This window comes from Nesoenas mayeri (assembly GCF_963082525.1).
Source record: "Nesoenas mayeri genome assembly, chromosome: 1".
Lineage (NCBI taxonomy): Eukaryota > Metazoa > Chordata > Aves > Columbiformes > Columbidae > Nesoenas > Nesoenas mayeri.
The window spans coordinates 187,977,290-188,003,221 of record NC_137541.1 but is presented as its reverse complement, the minus strand read 5'-3'; the positions used below and the strand labels follow the sequence as shown (position 1 = coordinate 188,003,221).

Genomic DNA, 25,932 nt, shown 5'->3' with positions numbered 1-25,932 from the left:
CAGTCCCCTCCTCTCTTATTTAGCTGAGTAGGACTTGGATTAAAAAATCCATCGAAGACCACAGCTTGAACATTTTTCAATGAATAGCACAGCAAGTTGCACCCACAAAACCAGCTATGTGCTTACGTCTTGGTGTGTTAGACAAGGCACAGCTTTTACTTCTTAGCACACCTCATGGGGCTGGTATGAAGGATTTGTCACTGCAGGCTTAAGCTGTGTCTACATTAGATTACAATGCTGTTGCCAGAGTATTGAGGTACCTTTGAACAGTCTCTCATGGACACCAGAAAAAACATACAGTAACATGGATCTCAGAGTGAGTTCACTTATCATAGAGAAAAGCAGTAATTATGATTAAAATAGTGTTAGATGGCTAATGGCATCTGATCTGAAGCTGTGCTATTTCACATTGCACTCCCGAGTGCAAGAGAGGGCTATGACTATGAAGAAGGTGGGGAAATTCTTCTGAGACTGGTTACACAGAGGGACTTGTGGTGTGGAAGAGTGCCAGTATTTTGCTTTTTTCTTTGGATTTAGCATTGCCACAGAGACAAAATGAGGATGCTGGGTACCGTGTCAGCTCCTTGCTACCAGTATGTCTCACTGTGCTTCCTCAGAGCTTGGAGGTAGTGGACAGTACAGTTAGTGGGACTATGAGTTCCACAGCACCACCCAAGCCAAGTAGTTCATCTGGCAGGCTCAAACCTAGGAAGACAATGTTGCCCTCTCTTAAGATGCAGGGCATGACTTGAGCTTCTCATGGATAACAAGGCAGTCCTAGCCTGCCACAAGGACAGAGAAAATCTGTGGCCATCCACCCATGGGCCACATTTGACGACCACCCAGTGCTGCAGTGCGAATACAGCTTGTGTCACCACTGCTGCCACAGAGCACGGGGGATAATGGAATGAAACAAAAAATATTTAATTCTCCTTGCTTTCCTATTCCAGCCCAGAGGTTTAGAAGTTCTTTAAAAAACACTTGGACCTCAGATCATCTTGTCTAATATCTCAAAGAGGTGCCTGCATTAAGAGCATCCCCTGGTCTCCACCTAAAACCAAAGTAAAGCAGGTAACAATCCTTTCTGCCAAAAGGGCTTTCTCTCACAACCTCTCATGGTGCCTGTTTCTAACCACGGATACAGAGGGTGTCTACTGAAGGTGACCACACTTTAAGAGAAGTGGAAGAAACTTGGGTGGAGTGCCAGTGTGCAAAGTGCCTGATTTGCTCACAAGTGTTGAGCTTGCACAGACAACAGGCCTGAACACAATTGTTGCTGCTGCATAGCTTTATTGTAACCTTTGTCCTGAAACACGTAAAACTGTGGATTTCCCGAGTGTAAGCATGATAGGCTGCCCCAGGAGAATGTGCTCATCCAGATACAGAAATGGAAGGGGCTGCTGGAAAGATCCCTTCTCATGGAATGGCTGAGGAAGGAAGTAGAATCACTAATGCCACCAGTGAATGTGAAAAAACAGGTGCATTCTGTTAAAGTAAGTGTGGAGGACAAAATGTTCTCTGTGTTTTTCTGCCCTAATTTGGACAATTTACCCAAATGTATTTCTACCACCTTTTATGCACAGTGACATACTTGTGTCTCAGTACCAGAATCAAGAGCCAAATTCATACTTCATGCACTGCACTGTTGACAGTATAGGGGCAAGAGATGACCTGGTCTGAGTTTCATAATCCAGTTTTAATATGTAATTCCATCACAGTTACTATGAAGAAATAAATAGTATCCCAAATATAAAATGCTGCATTCGCAAACTTACTTTTCAGAAAAGAACCCTGCTATAAATAGCAGGTTTTCCTCTTTCACTTCCCCCCCTCCTCCTTAAATTGAGGTTATTAGCAAGGAGGAAAGCCTGACAAGGTGTAAATATAAATCGGCAGATAAAAAAGACAGGTAATATCATTTAAATGTAACATAAATTAATAGAATTTAATTAAACTCTATTTTATCAAAGAATATACAGGTTTGAAGGGTGGTATTTACAGCTATTTGCACTGGGTGTATTTTGAATTCATCTCAAGGCAGATGCTTTTTTTTTAAGAGAAAACTTTTTATAGACAATACTTTTGCAGGGCAAATTAAAACTGGTGATCTCCAAAGTACTATCCATTGAGCACTTCTGAGTGCTGATTGCAGAAAGCCACATAAATATTAGAAATATTTGAGAGCTATAAAAATATCTTACAGTGGGTTAAATATCTTTCAGTAGAGTGCTGGACAAGGCTATCTTTAGGTATCATTTCAATTTAAAATTATTCTATGATTCTATGACTTTTAGTCAGCTTCAGTATCAATGAAATTTCTGACTATAGTTGAAACAATTCTTAGCAAGCAGCTTATCTCCAAAATACTCACCTTTACGAGTTCCATGACAAGGTACAACTCAGTTGGCATGTCCATCTCCTCAATCAGAAGCACAATATTGGGATGCTTGACTCTCCTTAAAATAGATACCTCGTTCTGGATCATGTGTTCCTGCCACACAAAATAAATCTTTGATAACTATGGGTTGGTGGGAAAAACTTTCACCTCCACTGTACGGAGAAAAATGCAGAGAGAATTGGGACCTGCATTGACTCTTTGGGGTTTTTTAAAACAGATGTCACCTCCAGCAACATGGAAGGAAAACATCTAGAAACAACAACAGTATGATAACTGAAAGAAGAACACAGCAGAACACAGAAAAAGAAATGGAGGAAAACACATGTTTCTGAGCCAGAGAAAAGTTAAATATGAAAACTGCTATTTTTTTTTCTCCAGTGCAGAATCTTTCAGTTTAAAAATATGACACCATCTTCTCAGAGAATCTTTTGTTATAGATTTCAAAAGCTAACAGAAACTCACTTACTATCAAATTGACATCAATTTGATTAACCTGGCATACTGCTTAGACATAGTGACCAGTGTTGTTATAATTATTAGTACTATTTTCCTGTTGTTTTTTGGTTGGTTTTTTTGTTTTGTTTTTTTTTTTAACATCTGAAGCTGTGAAAGCTAGAGGACATAATTACAGGGGTATAGAGCAAGGGGACTGAGTGTACTCACACACAACCAACTGACTGGATAATCAACACACCCATCTAGAAAAGCACATTGCAGTCTTTTATGCTGCTATTTCAAGGGTCTCCAGAGGGCAGGCAAAGGCTTCAACCAAAAAGATTCTAACACATGCCAGGAAGAAGACAAAATCTTGGTCTCATTTGATCTATTTGTACTTACTTTTCCTCTACATTTACTTTTTTTGATTATTTTCAGAGCATATTCTCTACCAGTTGATCTAAGGAAAGAGAAAAGAAAAAATTGTATGTTCAATCACATTGAATATTTTTCCCAGTCAAGTTTATATTTGTCATTTGAGCACAGTAGGTCTGGGCAAGAATTCTATTCAGGTATTTGTTTTGCCAAGAAACGAAGCATGAGTCTGTCTTGAATTGTGAACTTGAGCCATATTTATTGAATATGTGTGCCTGAGAAAAAGTATTAACCTTTTTTTTTTTTTAATGAAGACATTTCAAAGTTTTTGAAACAAAATCACTTGATATTTTTCATTTCATAGTGGTATTTGCTATTTCTTCAGCTGTTTTATGTAAAAATATTATATAGTATTTACAGATCTAGATCTTACTAAAAACAAACAAACAAAAAAAGGTTTGTTTCCTGTGAAACAAAAAAAATACAAGTAATGGAAAAAATATATTTATATTTTTTACTTAAAATGAAGAGTCATTTGTTTTGTCTCAGCACTTGCAGCTGCTAAGATAAAAAGTCAATCCTTGGAATAATATTTTATGTATTCTGTGAGTATACGATACCTATTAGAGTTAAATACATTTATGGGACAGAATATTAAAGGTTCTGGAGACAATAAGAAACTATAAAGAATTAGTTCAGGATGAGAACACATTTCTTCCTTTTTTTAAAAAAATCATGTAATATTTATCATACATGGATATTTATTGTATGGAATGCTAGCATTGAAAACTAAGCTTGTAGACAAGTTCACCATATCAACTTCCATTTCTTAACCAAGTTACAAAACCAAAAGATTGCTGTAAGAAGGATACCAAGAAGCTCATTACACAAGCTCTAGTTTCACTCTAAGGTTAAATGAAGAATGGGTATTATATATAAAAAAGCTCTTACTGAAATGTTTTATTTTTGTAATAAAAATCTAAAGAGTTTACAGAAGTCTAATACATTGCCCTTAAACACATATTTGGTTAAAAAATAAATTAAAAAATAGCTTGTCAAGCATATGGGGAGATTTTTTTTTCATTCTTTATTTAGTAAAACATAGTTAAATTGATACATAAATTGATATATAATAAGTTAAACAGATAAATGAACGTGCCTAGAAGTGTGCACAGTCTGTCAAGTAGGACATGCAAAGCGAGTCATAAACTGAAAGCGTTGAATTAGGAAAATGGGCATTATTATTGTCATATTTAAGCACAGAGACCTCCTCTAGCAATCATGTACTACTGGGTGTTAATTTAAGGGAAAATGGGGACCTCCCTAAAAAGATAAAAGTTCAAAATAATAATTCTCTTTGAGTTCCCAGGTCAGCAGGGAGCAAAGACAGTCTATATGAAGACATCAATTAAAAGACTGCGGAAAGAAATCTCACTGGATGATGACATTTATGACTTGGAAAAAAAAGTACAGTATGGCTGTTCAAGACTTAAGCAAGGAAGAATTTAAAACTTCTCATATCTCTACTCCCCCACCAAGGGGTTTAAGGCTACAGCCCCCAGAAATGGGCCACAGTCAGTGGGGGTGCACTTCCCCGGTGCTGCTGTTTGGTGGCTACAGTCCCAGCTCAGAGCGGGCACAGAAGAGATATGGACACAATTTTTGGGGAATGGAAGGAGGAGGTAGGAGAAGGACTATTAGAAAGTAAGAAATTTGTGGTTCAAACTAAGACAAAATATGCTCTCTTTCAATAGAAGTCTCTTTCAAGCTGCTTGGTTGCCCTAGGAATTCTTCCTTTCTGTCATGAGAAAGGAAATTGATGGTTTTTGTTGGCCATGGGAGACTCCACGTGCTCCAAAATACTGGGAAATCTGAGCTAGTGAGGAAATGTCAGAATTTGGAAGTATCTGAAAGTTAAAAATGAACACATATAAAATAACACCACAGGACAAATTGTGCATATGATGGAGCAGATACGTAATGAGCAGATGACAACTCTGACTGCTCTTTGTTTTGGTAAAAAGAAAATTAAAGCTAAGATAATGCAAATCCTTTCCTCTAAAAAGCTGCAGAACCGCAGGCTGTCAGCAGCGCTGCAACTCACACACTCACCAAAAAATACGTACGGCCATGCCAGAATCTCACAGTGAAATGGGTATATCAGCTCTCACCTTTCACTCAACCCAAACAATAAAAAGGTGCCACACGAAGTAGAAAACACATTATGGCTGTATAAAAGTCTGGACCCACAGCACTAATGCAGGGCATGGTGTTAGTCCTTTAGTTCATAACAGGGCTCCGTGCCACACTCCCTGACTGTTTTAACCTTTTACAAAGTTCACGGAGATTTCCACTGCACTGAAGACAGAAGTCTATCTTCACTATTTTTGGGTGTGCACTAAATGTATTTTTGTGTGTGTGTGTGTGTGTGCATGTGCATTCACAAATGCACAGAATGGGATTTAGAAGTCTCCAAGTGAAGGCTTTGAAGATTTTTTTTGTTTCTATTTGGACTGTTTGTTGTTAAAGAAAAATGCCCATGAATGTGTTTGAAGCGTCAGAGTGGTTTAACAGTGCACACGGGCTGGTCTCCACAACTATTGAGATGAAGCATCCATGCGATCAGTGAAGATGTGTAACAAGACCCGTTCCTACTTGCTTAACACCTCATGGTGCTATTTCTTTGAAGTCTAATGCACACAGGAATTGTATGTCAGAAGAAAGTGGAAAAGTCCTCTATCCCAAGTATCACCCCATCATTTCTGGCTCTGCAAATGATGGACATATCAGACTTTGAAGTGAGGTGTTTTCTGCTTAGAAAGACTGTGAAGAATGTTTTTGAAGGGGTTTTACATGTACTGGCTTCAATTTACTCTCCGAGCCTTTAATTTCTCCTTCGTCCGTTATGATGGCAAGGGTATACTGCTTTAGAAGGGGAAACTAAAAGAAATAATTCTACTTTAATTTTCAAGCTCTCCCAAAGTATTAACTCTCTGATATAAATGGGATCCATGGAATGGTATGGCTCAGAGACCATAAGACTACGTATCTGGGAATACCAGAGTAATTATGCTATTTAAGCACATATTTGTTACATATATTGTGTTATTGGATACTTCTGGGACCAGGTGGATAGACAAGAGGACAGGAAACAGTTTTCATTTAAATTCTCAAGGCTATTGTAATCAGTGTTATTCGTAGATGTGGTGGGACTTATATCTAATTTTGTTCATGTCTTTTTTCTCAGCTTGAGAAAGAGTTGTAAAATGTACACTAGCACATTTGAACTGTCTCAGCACAACTGGCATTCTCAGCAGAATCAAACCCTCAACCTTTATTTTGCCTTGTGATGTTTCTCTCTGTCACTACTCACTTTACTTTTAGCTTGCCTTTTTATCTTTTTTTAGCTATAAGTTTTCACCCGTGTTTTTCATCAGTCATGCCCCCTCCATAGGATTTAACAGAGCTTTCTCGTTTTCATGTTGTTTTGCTTTGCTTCCTTTAGGATTCCATATTTCCCCAGTTTAGTGTTCAGACCCTGGGGTTTGATCTGAACAGCTGTCAGCCTGCAGATGACCAGTTCCACCGCAGGCTCACCCTGACAGAGCTCTAAAGGCCCCACAAGAGCTTTGGCCAAGTCCCGCGAGCACACTGTCAGCTGATACAAAATCCACTCTTCTCCCTTCCCCAACAGCTGTCTTCATGGTCTGTGACTTGCCAGACTTTCAGATGCAGAGCAGGACCCGTCTTTTTCCAAAGAGACTCTAGTTTAAAACCAGCCAAGTTAATTTATCATCATCTGCCATGAGATCTAATCTCAGCTTAGTCTCTAGGGTTAATATCACATTCTAACAGGCTAAAGAGCAAAAGTTCTTTCTTCGAGTCCAAAGGTGAGGTTATAGCCTTATGTAAGAGTCTCCTCTGTATGATATGGTAATAGGAAATATAAAACTTTACTTGTGGAATTTCATTATCAGTCCTTGACATCTCTCTTGTTCTTTCTTTTAGACATCTCTAGTTCTGACAGTTTTTTGTCTTCTCTACACTGCTACTATCTATCATGAGCAATCTTACAATCATTCCACACAGAGGTACCTTCTGTCTTTCTGTACTCCATATTCTCTTATTTTTTAACAATACCATCAAAAGGCATCTACAGTTCTGCTCAGAGTATTTCTGTCTTTTGTTCTCCTTTTTTCTTTTTTTCTTTTTTCAAACTATTAACACTGCATAGAGACAGTTTAAACCTGGTTCATGACTTGCCTGACCAAATTTAGAAACCAACAGCTGTGCTAGTCAACCTGGACACTTTCAGCAACATTGACATTCGAGGTGACTTGTGACTTCTCTAACCTGGAGTGGATGTCTAAAATCAGTCTTGAAGGGTGACTGTTCTCTCCTATCAGCAGTAAAGAGCAGTGAATAAGTTAGATTTTGATGTCTGCAGTGCAGGCTCCTAAAGTTGAATGTACCTCACATAATGGCATAAAGCAGGCAAGCAGGAGATAGGTGCCTGTTTTATTAAACACTGAAGAGGTTCCTCCTCAGTGTCAGATGGCAGAATAGATGGATTTGAAATCAGCTCTTTGTGCTTTCCACCACCACGCCACACACACAAAACTTTCTGACATCTTTAGAGAATGTTCCTACATGTGAAACATTTCATTGGTCTAATGTAAAAGGAGAGTTGCAAAAATATACTGCAAGAAAAGAGGCTATTTCAGTGTAAAAAGAAAGATTTAACACAAAGAATGCAAAAAATAATGCAGAGTGCAGCAGAAAAACCCACAAAGAATTAAATTCATAGATTGTCCCTTAGACTCACTCTTTTTTCATGGAAGGACATTCTTCTAGTTTTTCCATCTGGCACCAAGACATTACCTTATTACATATGTCCTATACTCTACAAATAAAGACATGATCTAGAAAAAGCATGACATTAATGATTGCTTTTACAGTAATATGCTTATTATCCTCCTCACCTTTCTATACACTCCTTCACAATAGCAAAATTTCCATCTCCTATAGTCCTTCCAACTTTATATCGCTCTGCTATCGATGCTGGAACCTGGAAACCTTCCTCCAACACTTCTGAAAGAATCATTAGTACATTTTTATTGTTAGTGAAGGAAACACAGATGTTGCACATAACATGCATTTTAAGTCTAGGGCTTAGGAGCCTGGAAACCATTCAGAGTCAGTATCTCACTTACTGTACAGTGAAATCATGCTGCTGACATTGTATATACTCAACAGGTTTCACACAGATACAATAATGAAAAATAAGACTTCTGGGGGCTCAAACATACCACCATTCAAGTGTTACACAGTTTACCATTCCCATTGCAACATGCCCGCAGGACAAAACCAAAATTGTATTTTTTTAATTATGGAAAAGCCTCTGTGATCTGCACAAGCGCAGACCAACCTCCAAAACAGGCTGGAACTCCTTGACACAGCATGATTAAATATATGTACCAAAGAAGTCCAACACTCAAGCACTTATTTTATTACATCCTGTAAACTGAGACATCCATAAAACTCCTCATGTGCTAAGTGCTAGTTCTCCCCCTCCCCCAATATTAAATATTTAGTTTTTAAACAAATGTTCTCAATAATACTACCTCGCATGCAACCTGGGCGCCAGATGTTTAGGTAAAATTGCGTTACACAGTGTCTTAGCATAAGAAAAGTTTGTAGTTTCATGTGTTTTAGTGCTCATTCATGTACTATTATTCTTAAATATATTTGAAATAGTGTGTTACAAATACCTAACATGCCTCTAAAAGCTGACTGTAAACTGCAGCTGATAGAAAGTACAACATAAACATCATAACGTTAAAAAAAAAAAGCCTCTCAGAAATGTGACTTGAATGGACACTCTTTAAGACAGCATTTTTAACTCTATCTTTATCTGTTCTTTTTTCCAGTTCAGTATTAGAAGTGAGTGTTACAATACATGAGGCTGGGGTTTGCCTGAACTTGCAGGCAGCATGAAGAGTTACTGTTGGACAGAAGCACATACACACACTTAACGTATATGTGCGTGTGAACTGGTGGTACTGGACAAGACACTATCCCTTAGTCAACTTCTCAAGGCCTTAGTAGAGGGTGAAACTAACCATTTCTGAGTAAAGACCCAAGATACAGTATGGTCTTTAGTACCATAACAGATGAGACAAAAATTTAGTAAAATAATCTAATCAGCACTGTGTCACCTGCAGAACTAATACCTTAAGTATCCTGCAACAAAAACACCTCCGAATAGGGATGTCCAGATCAAATCTGATCCCGAGTGAACCTAATTGGTTTGCTAAGGCTGACAAGTCTGCTCAAGGAGAGTCATCCAGCCCGCAACGCTCCCACCTTCTCCGGCAGGAAGAATGACTCATTTCCTACACAGCTGCTGTTATCGCTACATTGACTGCTTTGAAATGTCAGTCTTCAAATGTTACCTTCTGCAGGTCCATCATTTTCATCCATAGAGCTGCAAACTTTGGTGGATGCTAATGAGGTAGAGGAGCCACTGTGTTGGGAGCTCTGGAAATGGAGAGACACAAATGAAAACAGATGATTTTTAAGGAGCATGAGTACTCACAGTATGTTCCTGCTGGAGACACATCCCGGAGAGGCTTCAGTGTTTCCTATGTAAAGTATCAATTTACTTTGATGAAGGGATACGTGGATGCCTGGGAAGAGTCCAATTTTTCCACTCTTTTGGTACCCTCGCATACATGGACACATCCCTTACCCGTCATGTGCAGCAACACGTTTATGTATGGTCTGTTAGTTTCTCCCTATTCCACACACATTTTGGCAGGGAAAACTGAGGAGCTGTATGCCCTCTGCAGGCAGGAGACTTTTCTCAGCTACATTTGTTAACCCAGCAGGAGCCAGAAGCATGTCTGTTTCAACTGAAGTTGGCTTTGTTATGGGCAGAATTCCTCACTTTTGCAAACCTCCCTCTGGTGAAATCCTCCCATTTGTGTTGTAGAAGGGAGAAATCATTATGGTAATGTATGAAGAAAACAAAATGTCAGGGTGAATAACGTTTCCTTTTTTTGGGAAAGCATTTGATTGGATATTTCTCACTTGAGGCATAAGTTTGCACCTTCATTTTAAGTACTTGTACATTAAATGTCTACATTTGTCTATACAGTTAATGGGGGCCAGGAGGATGATATCTCTATAATCTAGAATGAGACTTGTGACCACGCACCTTGGACATCAAAAGTATAGCGGGTAGGATCGTGCTAGGGGAAGCCTTCCAAAGTACCTATTGATGTCTTTCAGTTACGCATAGACTCTAGGCAGGTACTTTAGGAAGACTTCTTCATCACATATCTAGATGGATGAAACTATTCTGTGATATGAGATGGACTGGATTTCACCCAAAGCTGTACTGTGTAAAAATTATACAAATGTATCTTCAGGATTCTCCCATCTTCAAAGGAAATCAGAAGAAAATACAAATGCAACAGTGGCCCTTTAAACTTACAGCAAAACTGAGTGTTTCCTCAGGTGCTCGTGTTGCAATGTGAGAAGTTTTCAGAGGATTTCCAAAACCTAAACTTTCTCAGGTTCACATAGTTTGCATGCTGAAAGGTTACAAAACACTGCAGTATTTAATTACGTCCTTCAATTTATATATTACAGAAATTGCATGCTGTGTTGCATGTAGCTCACACTACCAGTTTCTTATCTGTGTTTGCAAAGCATCTAGATGCCCACAATCAGGGTGCCCATCCACTTTACAAATTTAATAGAGCTTCTTTGGAATGATCTCTGCCACAGCAGAGCACAGCCGATGACTGCAGCAAGAATAACTAACGATGCAGCAGCTGGGATTTTTGCAGAGTACGGAGCCAGGGAGAAGGCAGTCAGCAGAGTTAAAAGCTGGCCAATATGCTGAGTTCATTTGAGCAGACTAACTTTTAATTTCTCCCTCAGTAGATTAAGGTCAGACAATTTAGACACAGGCAGAACTTGGCCTATTTTTCACTAAATAATCCTGAGATCTTGCATATCGCATCTACCAAGAGATCTTTGCTCTCTTTTTTTTTTTTTTTCCTTTTAATCAACTCCAGCTCATTCTTTTCATCCACCCAAGTCTTTCTTCTGAGCTTTGACTAGAATTGATAATTGCATTAATTTGTTTTGGACTACTTTTGCTGCCTCTTGACAGCAGAAGTGAGCACTGACTGATTTTATGCAGTTCGCTAAGATACTGCTGCCCTTATTTCATGGTTAGGATGTGTTTATGTATGTGCTATTCCTATGCTAAACCCTGCAGGACGTCTCAGTAAAAACTTACCTCTGGTTCATTTTGAACAAACGTACAGATGAGGATCAGGGTAACAGGAAAATGCTAGAAGTTCTCATGCCTAGAGAAGTCACTCTCAAGACCTATTTTTATACGTACATAATGAGAGAATTGTTTCCTCTACACTCCTACTTGTAAAATAAGCAGAAAAACATGTTTTCTCTACTCATTCTGCTGTGTATGTTTATTTTCCTAAGCCAGGCATCCAATTTCTTACTTCTTTTCCCACTCCATGGTCTTTTCTTAAAGGAATTGCAATTTAAATATGTTTCATATTTGTTACATATAAAATTGGGAATTAATCTTTACAATATTTAAAGGGAATAACACAAAAAACCAGTTAATGCTAGCTTTTCAATAGGTTCTCAAACAACTACTTTATTCAGTTTTTTGCATTTTAGATAGTAAGATTACACTTTTCAGCAGATGTTAGGTTAATACTGCTGACTATGCACTGCTGTAGCTTTCTTTAGCACTCTGATGGTCTTTTTAGAGAGTCTTGCATCCATTGGTTTCATTTGTGAGAACGGGAGACACGAAAATTGAGACCTAACTCAGTGGCCACCTCTTCTCAGAACGGGTGCCTAGAGAGACTCAAATTTTTATTTGGGAACCTAATTTCTCAAGGACCCTTAAGCTGAGGTTTAGCTGAGAACTGCGGCTGCTCAGTCCTTTCTAAAATTAGACTCCTTTGAGGGCCCATTTCAGCAAATCACTTCAGTAACTGTTTCACTTTAAATACAAATAGTCTTAATCGCCTACACACACTGAAATTAAATGCACTCCTGAATATCTGCCTTAGATATAGCTCCCTAAATATGTATTTAGCCTAATTTTAGTTAAATAAACAGAAAAAAAAAATGGCCCATAGAAAATGGAAGGAAAGGAAATAAAACACTAATACAAGATCAATTTTTTAACTGCCCATATTTCTTAGTGATACTACATAAGGAAGGGAAGGCTAAGATGATATTCATAACTGAAGAATAACTGAGGTGATGCATTGGTAGCATATACTGTACCCACAGGTCTGCAAACAAAGCACACTTCCCCTTCAGGGAGAGCTACGTGGAAGGACCCACGTGTGAGCAGAAACCAAGCTCGCTAGTGACAAAGAAGCAGTAGCTAAGAAGACAGTTGCTAAAAATACATACTGGGATTTTTAAAACTTTTTTTTTTTTTAATAAATTAAGAAAACAGGTACTTTTCACTACCTTTGTGGAACCCCTCCTATTAAAACAACAGATTAAAAAGAAATCAGGAACTGTATATTTGCATATGTTCACCAGGTCTGCTGATGGACCCCCTTTCACAATTAAAGAGACGTTACTAGGTAAACACGACACAAATATTGTCCTCTTTATTCAGTGCTCTGGAACAACACGCAGGCGTTTATTTATTTATCTTTACTTCAGCTAGAAGGACATTCCATTTATTTAGACTTTAATGAGCTCGTTGTTCTCACAAGCTGAAAGCCCTGTGGGTCCAGCAATCCTTGTGGGTCTCAGTGTTCCTTCCAGTTGGCTTGCCAGTCGTGAGGCAGTCTGTCGTCCACACTGTTGCTTTCCCAGATGTGGACCCCATCAGGGATAATGCGGATGGGGAGGGGGGAAAAACAAACTCTAAGCAAGAGCATAATCTCTTCAACACACAGACCTTAATGCAATTAGCTGTTTTAATTTTAAGAGATGCCGAGGTGCCTGAAATGTCATCACTTTTACACAGATTTAAAGGGGTCCAGTTCCACAGGTTGCCAGCACATGGTCATTTTTATGGCACACCTCCATAAAAGCGATGGCATAAAAAAATCAGGTCTTTGGTGTAAGGATTTCAGATCCTATTCAGGTTTATATAACAGATGGCCAGCACACCACACGTCTCATTGATGTGAATGGAAACATTAGCACTATTGAGTTTCATCCACGTCTCATTGGGAGACTTATTTAGCAACTGTTCTCTAAATAGTTTGTATCTCAGTGGCAATTGTGTTAAATCCATTGAAAAAAGGCAGAAAAATAAATATTACTGTGATTTCTCTCTCCCCATACTCACCTTGTCCTAAATTAATCTTAAAATCCCACTTGAACTAAACAGCAGGAATTATTCTTGTGGACTACCACTATCAGCAGTTATGAAAAGAAACTTCAACAAGTATGACTCGGAAGTTTGTTAATGCAATTCAGATTCCTGAATCTTAAAACCCAAACACTGCATTATATTTTCCAAACCTCTCAAAATCTTTATTAGCGCATATGGAGTCTACAAAGACTCTCAACAATAGATTCCTTTGTATTTTCCTAGCATGAAGGAAGCATCTGGATGAAATGTGAGTAGCAGAAACGCACACAGGTGTAACACTAAGTTTGGATCTTACGCAGAGTTGTACTCTTTAAGAAACGGGCTTAATGAAGCAAAGATCAAAATTAGTAAACAAAGGGTAAATTCATGAAGTAGGGTCCAGATAGGGGAACTATTAATGTTTTTAAATGATGCCTCCTAAGATTTTCCCTATTCTGAAGAAGTCTACAGAATTTAAAAAGCATACAAAAAGCTATGTGTGTCAGTTATATGTGTATGATGAAGTTCAACTCAGCAAGGATAAACAGCATTCAGACCAAAACTAAACAGTTAAGCATCCTGTTTTGGAGCCTGTACTAGTGTTCAATCTGGTTTTAAATAATCTTTGCAAGGTGGCCATCATGAATTTCTGATATAGTTAGGTCCTAGTCTAAAGATCATCACAGTTAATGGTAAAATAAAGACAACAGTTCAGTGCAGGTATTAGCTTTGAAGGATTTTGAAGGGCTCAAAAAATTCCTATAGAAGTGTTAAGCAAGAAATAAGTCAGTTGATACAACAAAAAGGTACATTTCCAGAGAACAAAAGGTAGAACAGAGGACAGCTTTTTTAAACCAGTAAAGTAATATATTTTTATGCAACTTTTAAGAAGACAAACTCATTGAGAGAAGCAAAGGGTTACACTGAAACTCCTCTCTCAAGTCTATCCAGCAAAAAATGTTTTTTATTTTCTTTTGTTTAATCACTTACATTTTTGGCCCAGCCAGCTGAGTCAGGGACAAAAGTTTTAATGTAAACAGTACAGAGCTGGCAAAAAAATCACTTCATGGAGAAACATCAAATCCATAATCTTCATGTTGAAATAATGGAAGCCAATGGAATTCAATGTATGGAAAAAGAAATTATACAATTGTTTTCAAATTCAGATACTGCAGTAAACTGACACACAAGATCCACATTTATTTATAAACTCCTTTGTCCAGAAAGGAACAGTAAAAATACATGCAAACCTGCCACTTATCCGCAGTCCTACATTCTGCCCTGTCTTGTTAGACACTTGACTTGAGAGAGGCCCTACATAGGGATATTATTTTTTTTGTTATTCATTTATGCAATACAGGATTCACACATCTTGGAGAAAAGTTCAAACAATACAAGCAATAATCCAGCATGTGTCATTCAGGAACCTGTGTTGGTTTTCTTCTTTGAGGGACAGAGGGACAAATGCGAGAGTTTGTAAGGAAATGGAACTGACAGACTGAATTTTCAAGCTGAAGTATGTTTTGTTTTGGTTTTGTTTTTGTTTTTGTCTTGTTTTGTTTTGTTTTAATTAGGATCCTCTTATTAAGCTGCAGCATTGACTGCTTATAGACTCATTCAATTTGTGTAACAAGGCAATTCTGAAGGGCCAACGTAGTTTCCTATATGGTATTTAACAGTAAATTTAAATCTAACCTCCACTAGCTCCTAACAGCTGCTTCCAAAGCTGAGCCATAATTCAGACTGTAGGCTCACACAACCTTTGGCATTCTCCAGAAAAGACTGATGATATATTAAAAAAAAAAAAAACTATCACATTCATGGTATCGGAAGTTGACCTGTCATTACTGTATCCATACTGCGGTTAACATAAAAAAGTTACATGTGCAGTGAAGCAATGTGAAGGTTTCCTTTTTCCTTTTCTAAAGCTATACACTGGTAAAATTTTCCACTCAACTACGGAATAAAAATTGAAGGGCCATCAAAAGAGGTTTTCATTTCTTCCACCTAATTCAGGGCATAGCACAATCACCACTTCTACATTTAATCTATTTGAGTTGCTTTTTAAAAGTCCTGCTGGTATTCCTAACTGTTATTTGGTAGAGACAGAAACCTCAATTATTTTATTCCTACTATTCCTCATTTCTATAGCACTGTTTCCTTTCTATGTCTGTACACCTTTTTTAGGCAGACCTATTTACTAGCACCCAAGAGGGATTCAAAACAAAAACTTATCAGGCCCACACATCCCTCTAGGAGAGTGTCTGAACATCAGCTGAAGCATCAGACTGGCAGATGACATGTCAGAAAGTGTAATATCTCTCTTCCGCACTCCCGCCAAACAAAAAATCAAACCAGGCTATTGATAGGTATTTTTAAAGAGTGGAAAGACATATTAAGAAAACAAGGTACTTATTTTAAAACACCGTGGGTATATTTCAGTATTCTTAGCTTTTAACAGGCATATTTTCCTAATACTTGTCTTCAGAGGATGCTTCTGTAGCTGAGTTGTCAGCAGGGAGCTGGTACCTGTCTTTGGATAGTCTACTACAGTGATTTTCCACTTCATACTTGAAATCTGTCCTGTCCCGTGGACCCAAACTTACCCATGAACAATTCAAGGCAGGTATTTTTACTGTCTCCAAAAGACCTGTTAGAAACCTCCTTGAAGCATCTTTTGCATCTATACACTAGAGCCCAGAGTTTATTATTTTAAAATGCACTGAATGCATCTGCTATTTAAAGGAACCCACCAGGATGCATGAATCCCATATGGCTATACTACATGAACTCTTAGATGGACAATGCTGATCCAAAATGAACAAACAATATCAACTGCAAGCATTTTTTTAGACCCTGTTAATCACATTTCCAAAATAAACTCACTGAACAGTGTGTATTTTTTAAATATATTTATTACATCGCTTACAATAATCTACAGTAATGTTAAATCTAGCGAAACAACAAATTGCAACCAGGATGACATGGTCAAATATGAAACACAAGTACAACACAGTATGATGAAACAATGGCACAAAAATGAAGGTGATTTTCTTCAGCTGATTATATGAAATAAAACATTCATCGGCATTTATTTTTGCAAGTTTTACATTTTTGTTGATAAATCAACAGCTTTCTTTTTGGTTTCCTGCATCACATTAATACAAAAATGGTATATTTTAAAAAGCAAATATCCAAGCACTTTTCTTTAAAAAAAATAATTGAATGCGTAACTTCGTAAAATCTTAAACTTATGTTGTAAATGTGCCAATATTTACAATATCATAGTGCAACTAACAAAATGAAGAGGCCTTAGCACAAACATCGTTAGCTCCTCTTTCACTAGAGTCCAAATTCCAAAACATTGTATTGCAGGGCAAACCACAAACTAATTACCTCATATAACATCAGACAACGAGTACACGCTGAATACAGTACAGCTTTTTTCATACTTCACTGCTGAGGGTTAATTTAAGCTAATGTGAATATAATCAACATGCGCAAATACAGACACTAAAATGCATAGGAGTGTGTATGTGTGCACTGCTTGTGTTTGTAACCCTTCTCTACCGTGTGCATACATGACGCGTGTATCTACGTACCCATTGCCTTCAGCGGGGAGTTAGGGTGCTCAGACAGTCTGAGAGATGGGGTGCGAGGTGAAAGAGGCAACCTGAGCCCGCCAAAAGGTGTGAGGGCTGCACAGGCGGCTTGGAACAGCCTCTGCTCTGTGAGGCCAGTAGCACTTTCCAAAGGGAGGGCTGTCCTGGGGGGCAGCTCACCCATCTCCAAAGGGTGTGACAACCACTTGCTGGCTGTGCTCTGCACATAAAGCGACTGCTGGCTGTGTGACATCAGGTTATTTTCCTATTGATCGCTCACAGTTACAAGTTCTCATCCCGTCACTAACAGATAAACTGGAAGTGAAGATTAAATAAAGGACAATCTTGTATTCGCTTGTATACCATCCACTGGATACAAGAAAAAGCACAGACAACATTAATCTAAGTGTTCATGAAGTGAGTAGGTACTTTAGCACCATAAAGCTTTTCTGCTTGTTCATTTCTCTACTATTTTTGACAAAACAGTAAACATGGGTTGACCAGAGGTTCCTTTTTGTATCACTGTTAACTCACTGTTTACACTCAGAGTTGGAGGATATTTTTTGTAACATACTGAACTGTATAAAATTCACATTGTAGTGTAAAGTATGAAACTGTAAAGGCAAACAGTATTATTTATTTCAGTCTCAACCCAGGTGTTCTTCAAGGCTGTTTATGTATTCTTTCTTATAATATACATTTATAGACATTGTATTAATGCCCAAGAATTTTCATTTTACAGCCATCTATTCCCTGTGAAAATGATTTAAAGAGAAAAATAGCTAAATATAATGCACCGTCACTGAATTATTTTACAAATTGAAAAGCAATTTTCACATTGGATAATGAATGTTAAAGATTTTACTGATTTCAACAAAATAACTTCTAATATTGCATGACTTAATACACTGCAGAAAAGTGCAGTTCAAGAGGAGACATAAGTCTGAACCTGTTGAAATAATACCACTTTGAATTCCTGATTAATGCTTCGTCTGTGCATATATGTTTGTGCGTAAGGTCCTATCCTTCCCACCCTGAAGTCAGTCCTGGTTTTGCCACTGACTTAAAAGTGAGCAGAACTTAGCCCTTGTTTGTACATGAGATTTCTTAAACTTGTACAGGCTTCCTCGAGAGAGCTGCTCAGCAAGTACCGGCATTAACAGAGATACAGCAAATCTCACCTGATGAACATCTTCCCATCAATATATTTTCCCCACATACTTGTTTAAAGCCACAAATGTGACATAACTGTGCATGGGTTTCAAAGCCATTAATCTATGTGTGTGTGTGTGTGCATGTGCATATAAATATAAACATAGACATTCTGTGCTTCACATGTGAACTGTTCGTTGCATAAAGAAGAAGAAGAAAGATTAAAAAAACCCCAGAAAGTTGCAGGAAGCATTAGGGAAATAATCACAAGTATTCATAAAGCTCAGAGGGAAGCAAAGCATTCACAATCTATACAAGAGTCTTTAGCTACATCATAATCACCTTAGAGTAGGCACAAATAATGCAGCATACAGAGAACTATAAGAGGTTCAAACACTATGAAGTTGCTTAAGCTATTCGGTTATTTAATGAAGTCAATGAAATCTAGGGACAAACTAAAACCTGTGCTGTTGCAAGTAAAACTACAGCATCAAGAAACACAATTTCAGTTTCACCCATAAACTGAAACCTTCTGGTCTTGCTCAAAAGAAACATTTCATTTCTGCTCATGTATAATGGGAATTACATTCCACACAAAAAGGATCTCAAAGTCTATAAACAGTGTGCCTTTTCAATCTCTAAGGGACTTTCATTCCTTAAATGAAATAGTAATGATATGTATTGCCCCTGAATAGCCCCTTAATACAAGTCATATGTTGAAATGATTAAATGTTATAGACTAGCATATTCTTTGAAACAGTCTTGATGGAGAACTCACTATGATAACAATTACTGATATAAGGTCCGTTTTTCTTTTCCACAGCTAAGGAAAGCCGTGGGATTCAGGTTTGCTGGAAATCTGTGCTCCCTGTGCAGAACAAACATTCTTAGTAAACTGCCTTAAGCAGCAGTAGCCTATGTAGCAGAAGGGAGGAAAAGCAAAATTCCTGGAATTTGTTTTCTTTACAAGAAGAAACAATTTTCAAAATGTCAGTAGGTATTTTGTTAAGTCTGGTGGAGCTGTCTGAATTTTTGGAAACTGATCCCAATGCATCTTTCCGTAATATGCATTTCTTGGGATTAAGTAATACATTTTACAAAGACATTCCCTCGTAGCAGGCAAAAATGCAAGTAACTTCACAGCTGTGAACTTTTTCAGTAGAGTAGGATACTCTTAGGATCCGGGCATGGGGTGTAGGGGGGTGGACCTGTTCCTATTGCTGGGAACAGTTTCAGATCTGAAGTCTGAAGCGGGAATGGCAAAATATGCATTGCAAAAGGGAATGACCTAATTGCTTCAGCAAACCTGCCAAATCAATGACTTTCTCTCTAGGTGATACTGGAACCAAGTATTGAAAACAGAGAAGGTAAGTTTTGTATTCTGCTGCCCTTTTACTTCTTTTTGCAAATATCCTCCATATAGAAAACAATATGGATATAGTGAAGCCGTAACATTGCATGCCAGCATTTTCCAGCTGGTGAATTTTATTATGCACAATTCAGTGTAAAGGAATTATTTCACTGCATTTAAAAGCTGGCATGTAGCAGCTAAACATTTTCTGCTATTAGGTAAATTTTCCTGATTTCAAAGTATATTAAGTCATCACTAAGTAGCTCAAAAATATAATCTCTATAGATTTTTGTTGAGGATCAGAACCACACTAATTTGTAGTTTTTAAATCATTAGTATTTGAGATAATAAAAGGAACGCTATAAGACAGCATAAATGTGTGATGATTATACTATGGGCTTAAATACAACATATAAACTTTAAAGCAATATTCAACATACAGTGGGAAATATTGCTGTTATGTATGTTAGTCAGCTAAGATTCTCACAATAATAAAGCAGCAGAAAACAAATAAAATTAGTAGATATTTGTTAAGCAACTGGTTATAATGCATGACCTACTTTAACACTAAAGGAGTTTTGCATATTCATGCTGTACAAAATAACCACCTCTAGAAATTATGAAAACAGAGAAATTAGGTCAATAGGAGGATGATTTACAGTAACACCATTTCTGTAGGCTTTCATTTTAAAATGCATAATACATCTTATTATAGCAAATAAAATGTCCTTCACATAAGTGAAAAGAATCACTAGTTTCTCAGGCAAAATGTGTTTTTTTCCAAAAGGTGTCATCAGATGTGTGTCAGATGACACTGTGAGCCAGCAAGCCCCCATATCTCCTCGTTTAGAAATCTGTCCATATTCACTTGCAACACACAGATGATCGGTATTCACAGCTCTTGCCAGGTAAGACATTCATGTTGCCTGTGAACACCCTTCTGTTTACAGTCATCAGATGTAATGCAGGAAAGAGAACCTGAACACAAATGCTTTGAAAGAATTTACTTTTTGTCTTGTGACAACACAGGTTTTCTTCATTTTCTTTTCACTTAGACAAAAAGACTAAAATTAGAATATTCCAAATGTGCGTGTCGGGATCAGCCAGCATGGTGCAAGCAGTTTAATATGGCAGGTTTTTTCTTTTCTACGTTTTACCTATTCGTCGGTAAAAGCAAAGCCTTCATTAACTGTTCATAGCAAAATGAATAAAGATACCTATGTTAAAAACAGAACATATAATCAGTATCTTAGATGATAAAAAGAGCACTATTCATAAATGTGCCCACTATGGATTTGTGCGTTATATTCACCTTATCCAATCTTTGTTCCTTAAAATGTGCACATAGCTGTTTTGTATTTGATGGACATATTCAATGGCTCACTCTTTACAAATTCTTGCATTAAAATGCAGTGAAAAAGCCAAAATACCCCCACATACTGGAATTAATTTGGCCCCATGTTTTTAATATTAAATATGCAAAACTCTTTTGTGCGATTCACTATTACTGTAAATTAGCAGCTATTCTCTTTAAAAATGTTAAACCTTCACCAAATCACAAACCATAAACATTGTTCCATTTTCTCTTTTACACTGAGTCTCCTACTGAATCCATATCATCCGAAGAGAGTGGGCGATACAGGTCCTGTAAGATGAAGTGCAGTATAGATTTGTTTATTGTGTTTGATTTGTTCCACTGTAACTCTCTTATATTCTTTTTTATTACCGTGGACCAGAAGATACTGTTTAACATAAAATACACATATTCTATATAATCAGATTTTTTTGCTGAATGTCATATAATGATTTTTTAATCAATAAATAGATGGTTAATAAATAAAGCTGGAGTTTCAACGTACAACATACTCTAAGAGGCAATTCTTTTCTTCTTTGATTCTTTCCTGCTTAACACTATTAAAACAATATTTGTCTGTTCTGTAGAGTCTTCTAATTGTCTGGGAACTTGGCAGTTTGAACTTAGTCTTAATGGGGATGTATCTATCTTTTTGCTGTTTCACAAACAGCAGTAGGGAAGTAAGTGCTTGCCTTATATGATAAGGTAATCAAAACTTGCCACCCACCAGTGATACAGCACGGATCCAGTAACATTCAAGCCCCAGAATGCTGATGCTGAATACTGCCGTTACCTATGTTGTACTGACAATGGTATCTCTTTTCCACAGTTTTTCCGTGTCTGAGTGTATGAGTAAAAAGACAGCATGTGCAATACCCCCATCACCGACTCTTCCTGACGGTAGCCAAGCAACCAGCTCATGACAGTGGGGAGAAAGTCTGAGTGTACGGATCCACTTTGATTTTTCAACACCCACTCCAAGCATCCTCTGACAGATCAGATAATCCTCAAATGCCAGAGGGGTTAGGGGTGATACATGGCCCTGCCCAATCTGCCCAGCACAACAATCCTTGCCACGATACACAACAGCACTGAATGAAAGAGGAACATCAGTGAGGAGAAGTGGTAGAGGACAGATTACTGTCCTAAGGTTAATTAAGCATAGTTTATGGCTTAGAGAGTCACCAATATGCAGGTGCCCACCATGCCTCATAGGCAAGCTCTGATACCTTATAGCTGTTTCTGGGGATGGTTTAAGTATAAAACTTTCTTATGAAACACAACAAAACAACTACAAGACAAAATACAAGAACACATGAGAATGGGAAGGCTGATGGAGCCAGCTCTAGGGTTGACCTTGGCTTGGGGCTTTTGGAGTTGTTTATAATCACAGAAAGATAATTGAGACAAAACCCAAACAAATATAAAAGCTATACAGTAAAACAAGGACTACCTAAAATGGATGCTTTACAAATTTCAAATTTACAAAGATCTCAGTAATGTATGCAGGTTTATGTTTTACTTGCAGGCATGATATAAAGGGGATTTAAGTCCCTTAAGGGGGTTAATTCCCTAGAATGCTTATTCTGCATGTATACTGCCAATGGGCAGTACGTGTACATACAGGAGCAGACATGTTAGACTGGCAGAGTGAAAATCAGATCTTAAATACATTTTGTTGTAAACAGTCTAGACAAAAGAAGAATTTTAAACAGACAAGACCATCTAATTCTGAATATTAACAAGTTACTTAATTATTAAAATTTATTTTGAGCATATAGAGTTTGGAATTTCTAATATACAGTACAGAAAAAAAAATTATTTGCTAGGGAGTGTAACACCACAAACTTTTGAATAGAATCTTCCAGGTGACCGCTCACTTCTCTGAATATAAAAAATATGCATTCAGAACTTACAATGAAGACATTTGTGAGAACTGACTTTCCATATTTAAGGAATATTTTTATGTTTATTTTAATAACTGTGGTTGTTTTAAAGCAAAATCATGCTCAATATTTCAGGGTCATATTCTCTGCCTATTCATATACTTTTAAACACTTGAAGCTTTTAAAAAATGTTCCTTTCTCGGCCACATAAAACTCAAAAATCCTTTGTCTGATTAGTCAAGACGTACCTTAAATCTAATTTTTTATTATTCTATAGGCTGTGGTCTCTAGGAAAGTAGAAAAGAAACCATCTAAAATAATGGCAAGCAACAGAAAATCAGGTATAAATTATAGAATGTTTCTATCTTAACTGAAGAAATGACTAATTCCAAGACAGTGGGAAAATAAGCTCATAAGCTATTATAAAGGCTAGTTAAATAAAATGTAGGGGTTCCTGTTATGTAAATTTATTGTCATGATTGCAATGTCACCATTTCTGAGTCTGTGTCATTAACTGTACTCTGTTGTGGTAGGAACTATAAGCACATGTGCCACAGTAAGTCTCTACTTCAACCGCTATAAACTTGAACTTCAGATGTCTTAACTCTCTGTGGATTTATACAATTAGGTACATAACAATTTAAAAACCAGAATGTCAATTTCGTATTTAAGAATAAACATAAAGAAAGAATTAAACTACAAGAAAGCATAACAACAGTACATAGCCTGCAAGACAAAATACTCAGAAGCTGATAACTGGTTGACAGTTAGCTCAGATAGCTGATATATGGTTCCTAGTTCACTTTCAAGTCCTTTTATTATACTCATGAAATGAGTCTTTCCAAACTTACTTCCCTTAAATATAGCGTGAATTTAGCCAGGATTATCAAAATATAACTTTAACTGATTTCTGAATTTCAAGTAAGAAAAGATAAAACTTTATCTTCTTACGTTCTGGCTTTTGAGTGTACAAAATTGTATTACTTGCAAGAGTACTGTTTTCATGAATATGTACCACAGTAGCATTTTTGGCTTTATTTTTATCAATGGAAAGCCTTTCATCTAAGGCCAGAATTTATTTATTTTTTAAAGGTGAATAATGAAATGTCAGTAAGATGATTGATCCCTATTTTAAACTGCCTAATGTACTCCATAATTAGAAGAAATATTTTCTTTGGAAAATACTGCCATCACTACTATTTTTTACAGGGAGAAATCCCTCAGTTTGTGGAATTACCTTGTCTTTGTGCCTCTGAATTCAAAAGCATGACTTCTCTCACCTGCACTTCCCACAAGAAACATTGCCGACCTGCCCAGTGTCCTGGGTGGCACTCAACATTTTGACACACCAAGCCTACAACTCCCTCATAGCACTTGGATGGGGATGCTGAAGAGCTAAGTGATGAGTTACGTCAAGGGGAATCAGGCCAGGCTGGAGTCAATGTTCCCTATCACCATCCAGACCCAGTATACACCACTGGTATCCCATGTACCTGATGGCACAAGGGAACAGGCGCTCCTCTAACTCCAACCACACGGAGAGAGGGGCAGAGAAAAAAATGAATTACACACTGAGCTGGCATTCCCAGGACCCAGCATCTTAATTCAGTTCTAAAGCAGCAGCTCTCTCAAACTCCAGGTAAAGAGAGAAACACAGACCGGTCTGAAACCCAGTCATCACCTTCAACCCCAGAGCAGGGCTCTAGCAGCCAACACTCTCCTTTCAAGCATGGGGCAGGAACACCTTACCTCTCAACACTGGGGACAAGGAGGGAACTGAAATGGGTCTCCTCTCTTGTAGGTCTATCACATGATACTGACACTTCAACAAGCTCCTATGGAATAAACCTTCCCCTGCAGCTGGCTTGTCAGCCCTGTAGCTGAAGCCGTTGAAGACAAATCAAAATGCTTTGGGTTGAAATTTGGTTTATGACAATACAGTATGTAAAATAACCTGTCCTCTACATAAAAATCTAAATGGCAACACACAAAAGATGCTGAAACAAAACAGAACATCATTTTACTGCTAACAAGAAACTTAAGATTAGTAAGTACTGTTTAATGGCTGTACATAGAACTAATTTAGTAATTGGAATACACATTATGACCTTTAATGACACAATCATATGTTTTTATACTGAAATTCTAGCTTGTTCACTTCACAAGTTAAACATGAAAGGAGCTGAAATAAATTCTCAGAGCAAGTGTAAAGTTTCCATCCCTGAACTTCTGAGCAGTTGATTTTGTGACTTAAATAATATTATTGCAATGCATTTTTATATTATTGCAATCTCTTTTTACATGAATTATTCCATGTTTTGTCAGGTAAAAAAACCCCATCTGTCTAAAATAAAACCAGATAAGCATGAAAGGTCCCCTACTGAGGTCAAGGGGACTGGATATGAATATCTGAGAATTCAATTCTTTAATAATGTCTTATCTCTCCTGTAATCTACTTCAATATTTATTTTCTATACAGTTAGCAATGTAACTATGTTACCACTACAGAGCCCTTTGCATCCATTATACTGCCACTCAGTGATCTTGTTACACTTCCACATAGGGAACCCGTATAAGATCAAGCCATTCACTGTCTTCACATTTGAAAGTCAGAAACCTTGTGGTCAAACACTCCTTATGTCTAATAGTGCTGACTGCATGGTTTGCACTCATCCATCCACAAATGTCAACAGAAAAACATTGCTGTGGGGAAAGAAGCATCAGTGGTAGAGAAGTTGTTTAGGGAAGTTGCCAATGAAAAGAGACAGCCTTACAGCAAATGAAAATCCACTGCATACATCATCATCATCTACCTAAGCAGATATCCTTACATCAGTGATGTATAATTCATTTAGAAGACTCTTACTTCCCTCTTCAGTCACTTATTAAAGATTCAATAACAAGCTTTGAGAGCAAAAGCAAACAGGTGTGCAACACATCGCATTCAAGATTATTTTAGTACCAGCTTACCCAACTGAAACTTGTACCTTTAGTCTCT

The 25,932-nt window shown here is 37.5% G+C and overlaps 1 protein-coding gene across 2 annotated transcripts in view; it reads right to left on the bottom strand.

The window, feature by feature from the left end:
* The window catches only part of DCLK1 (doublecortin like kinase 1), a gene marked incomplete at both ends in the record, with an annotated part of 239,529 nt that overhangs the window by 34,756 nt on the left and 178,841 nt on the right, over positions 1–25,932 (bottom strand). For both annotated transcript variants that reach the window (XM_080354028.1, XM_080354029.1), the window contains 4 exons: positions 2,372–2,491; positions 3,236–3,293; positions 8,191–8,299; positions 9,664–9,748. In XM_080354028.1, coding sequence (XP_080210154.1) covers positions 2,372–2,491; positions 3,236–3,293; positions 8,191–8,299; positions 9,664–9,748 — 372 coding nt within the window. The remainder of the gene's footprint in view (positions 1–2,371; positions 2,492–3,235; positions 3,294–8,190; positions 8,300–9,663; positions 9,749–25,932) is intronic.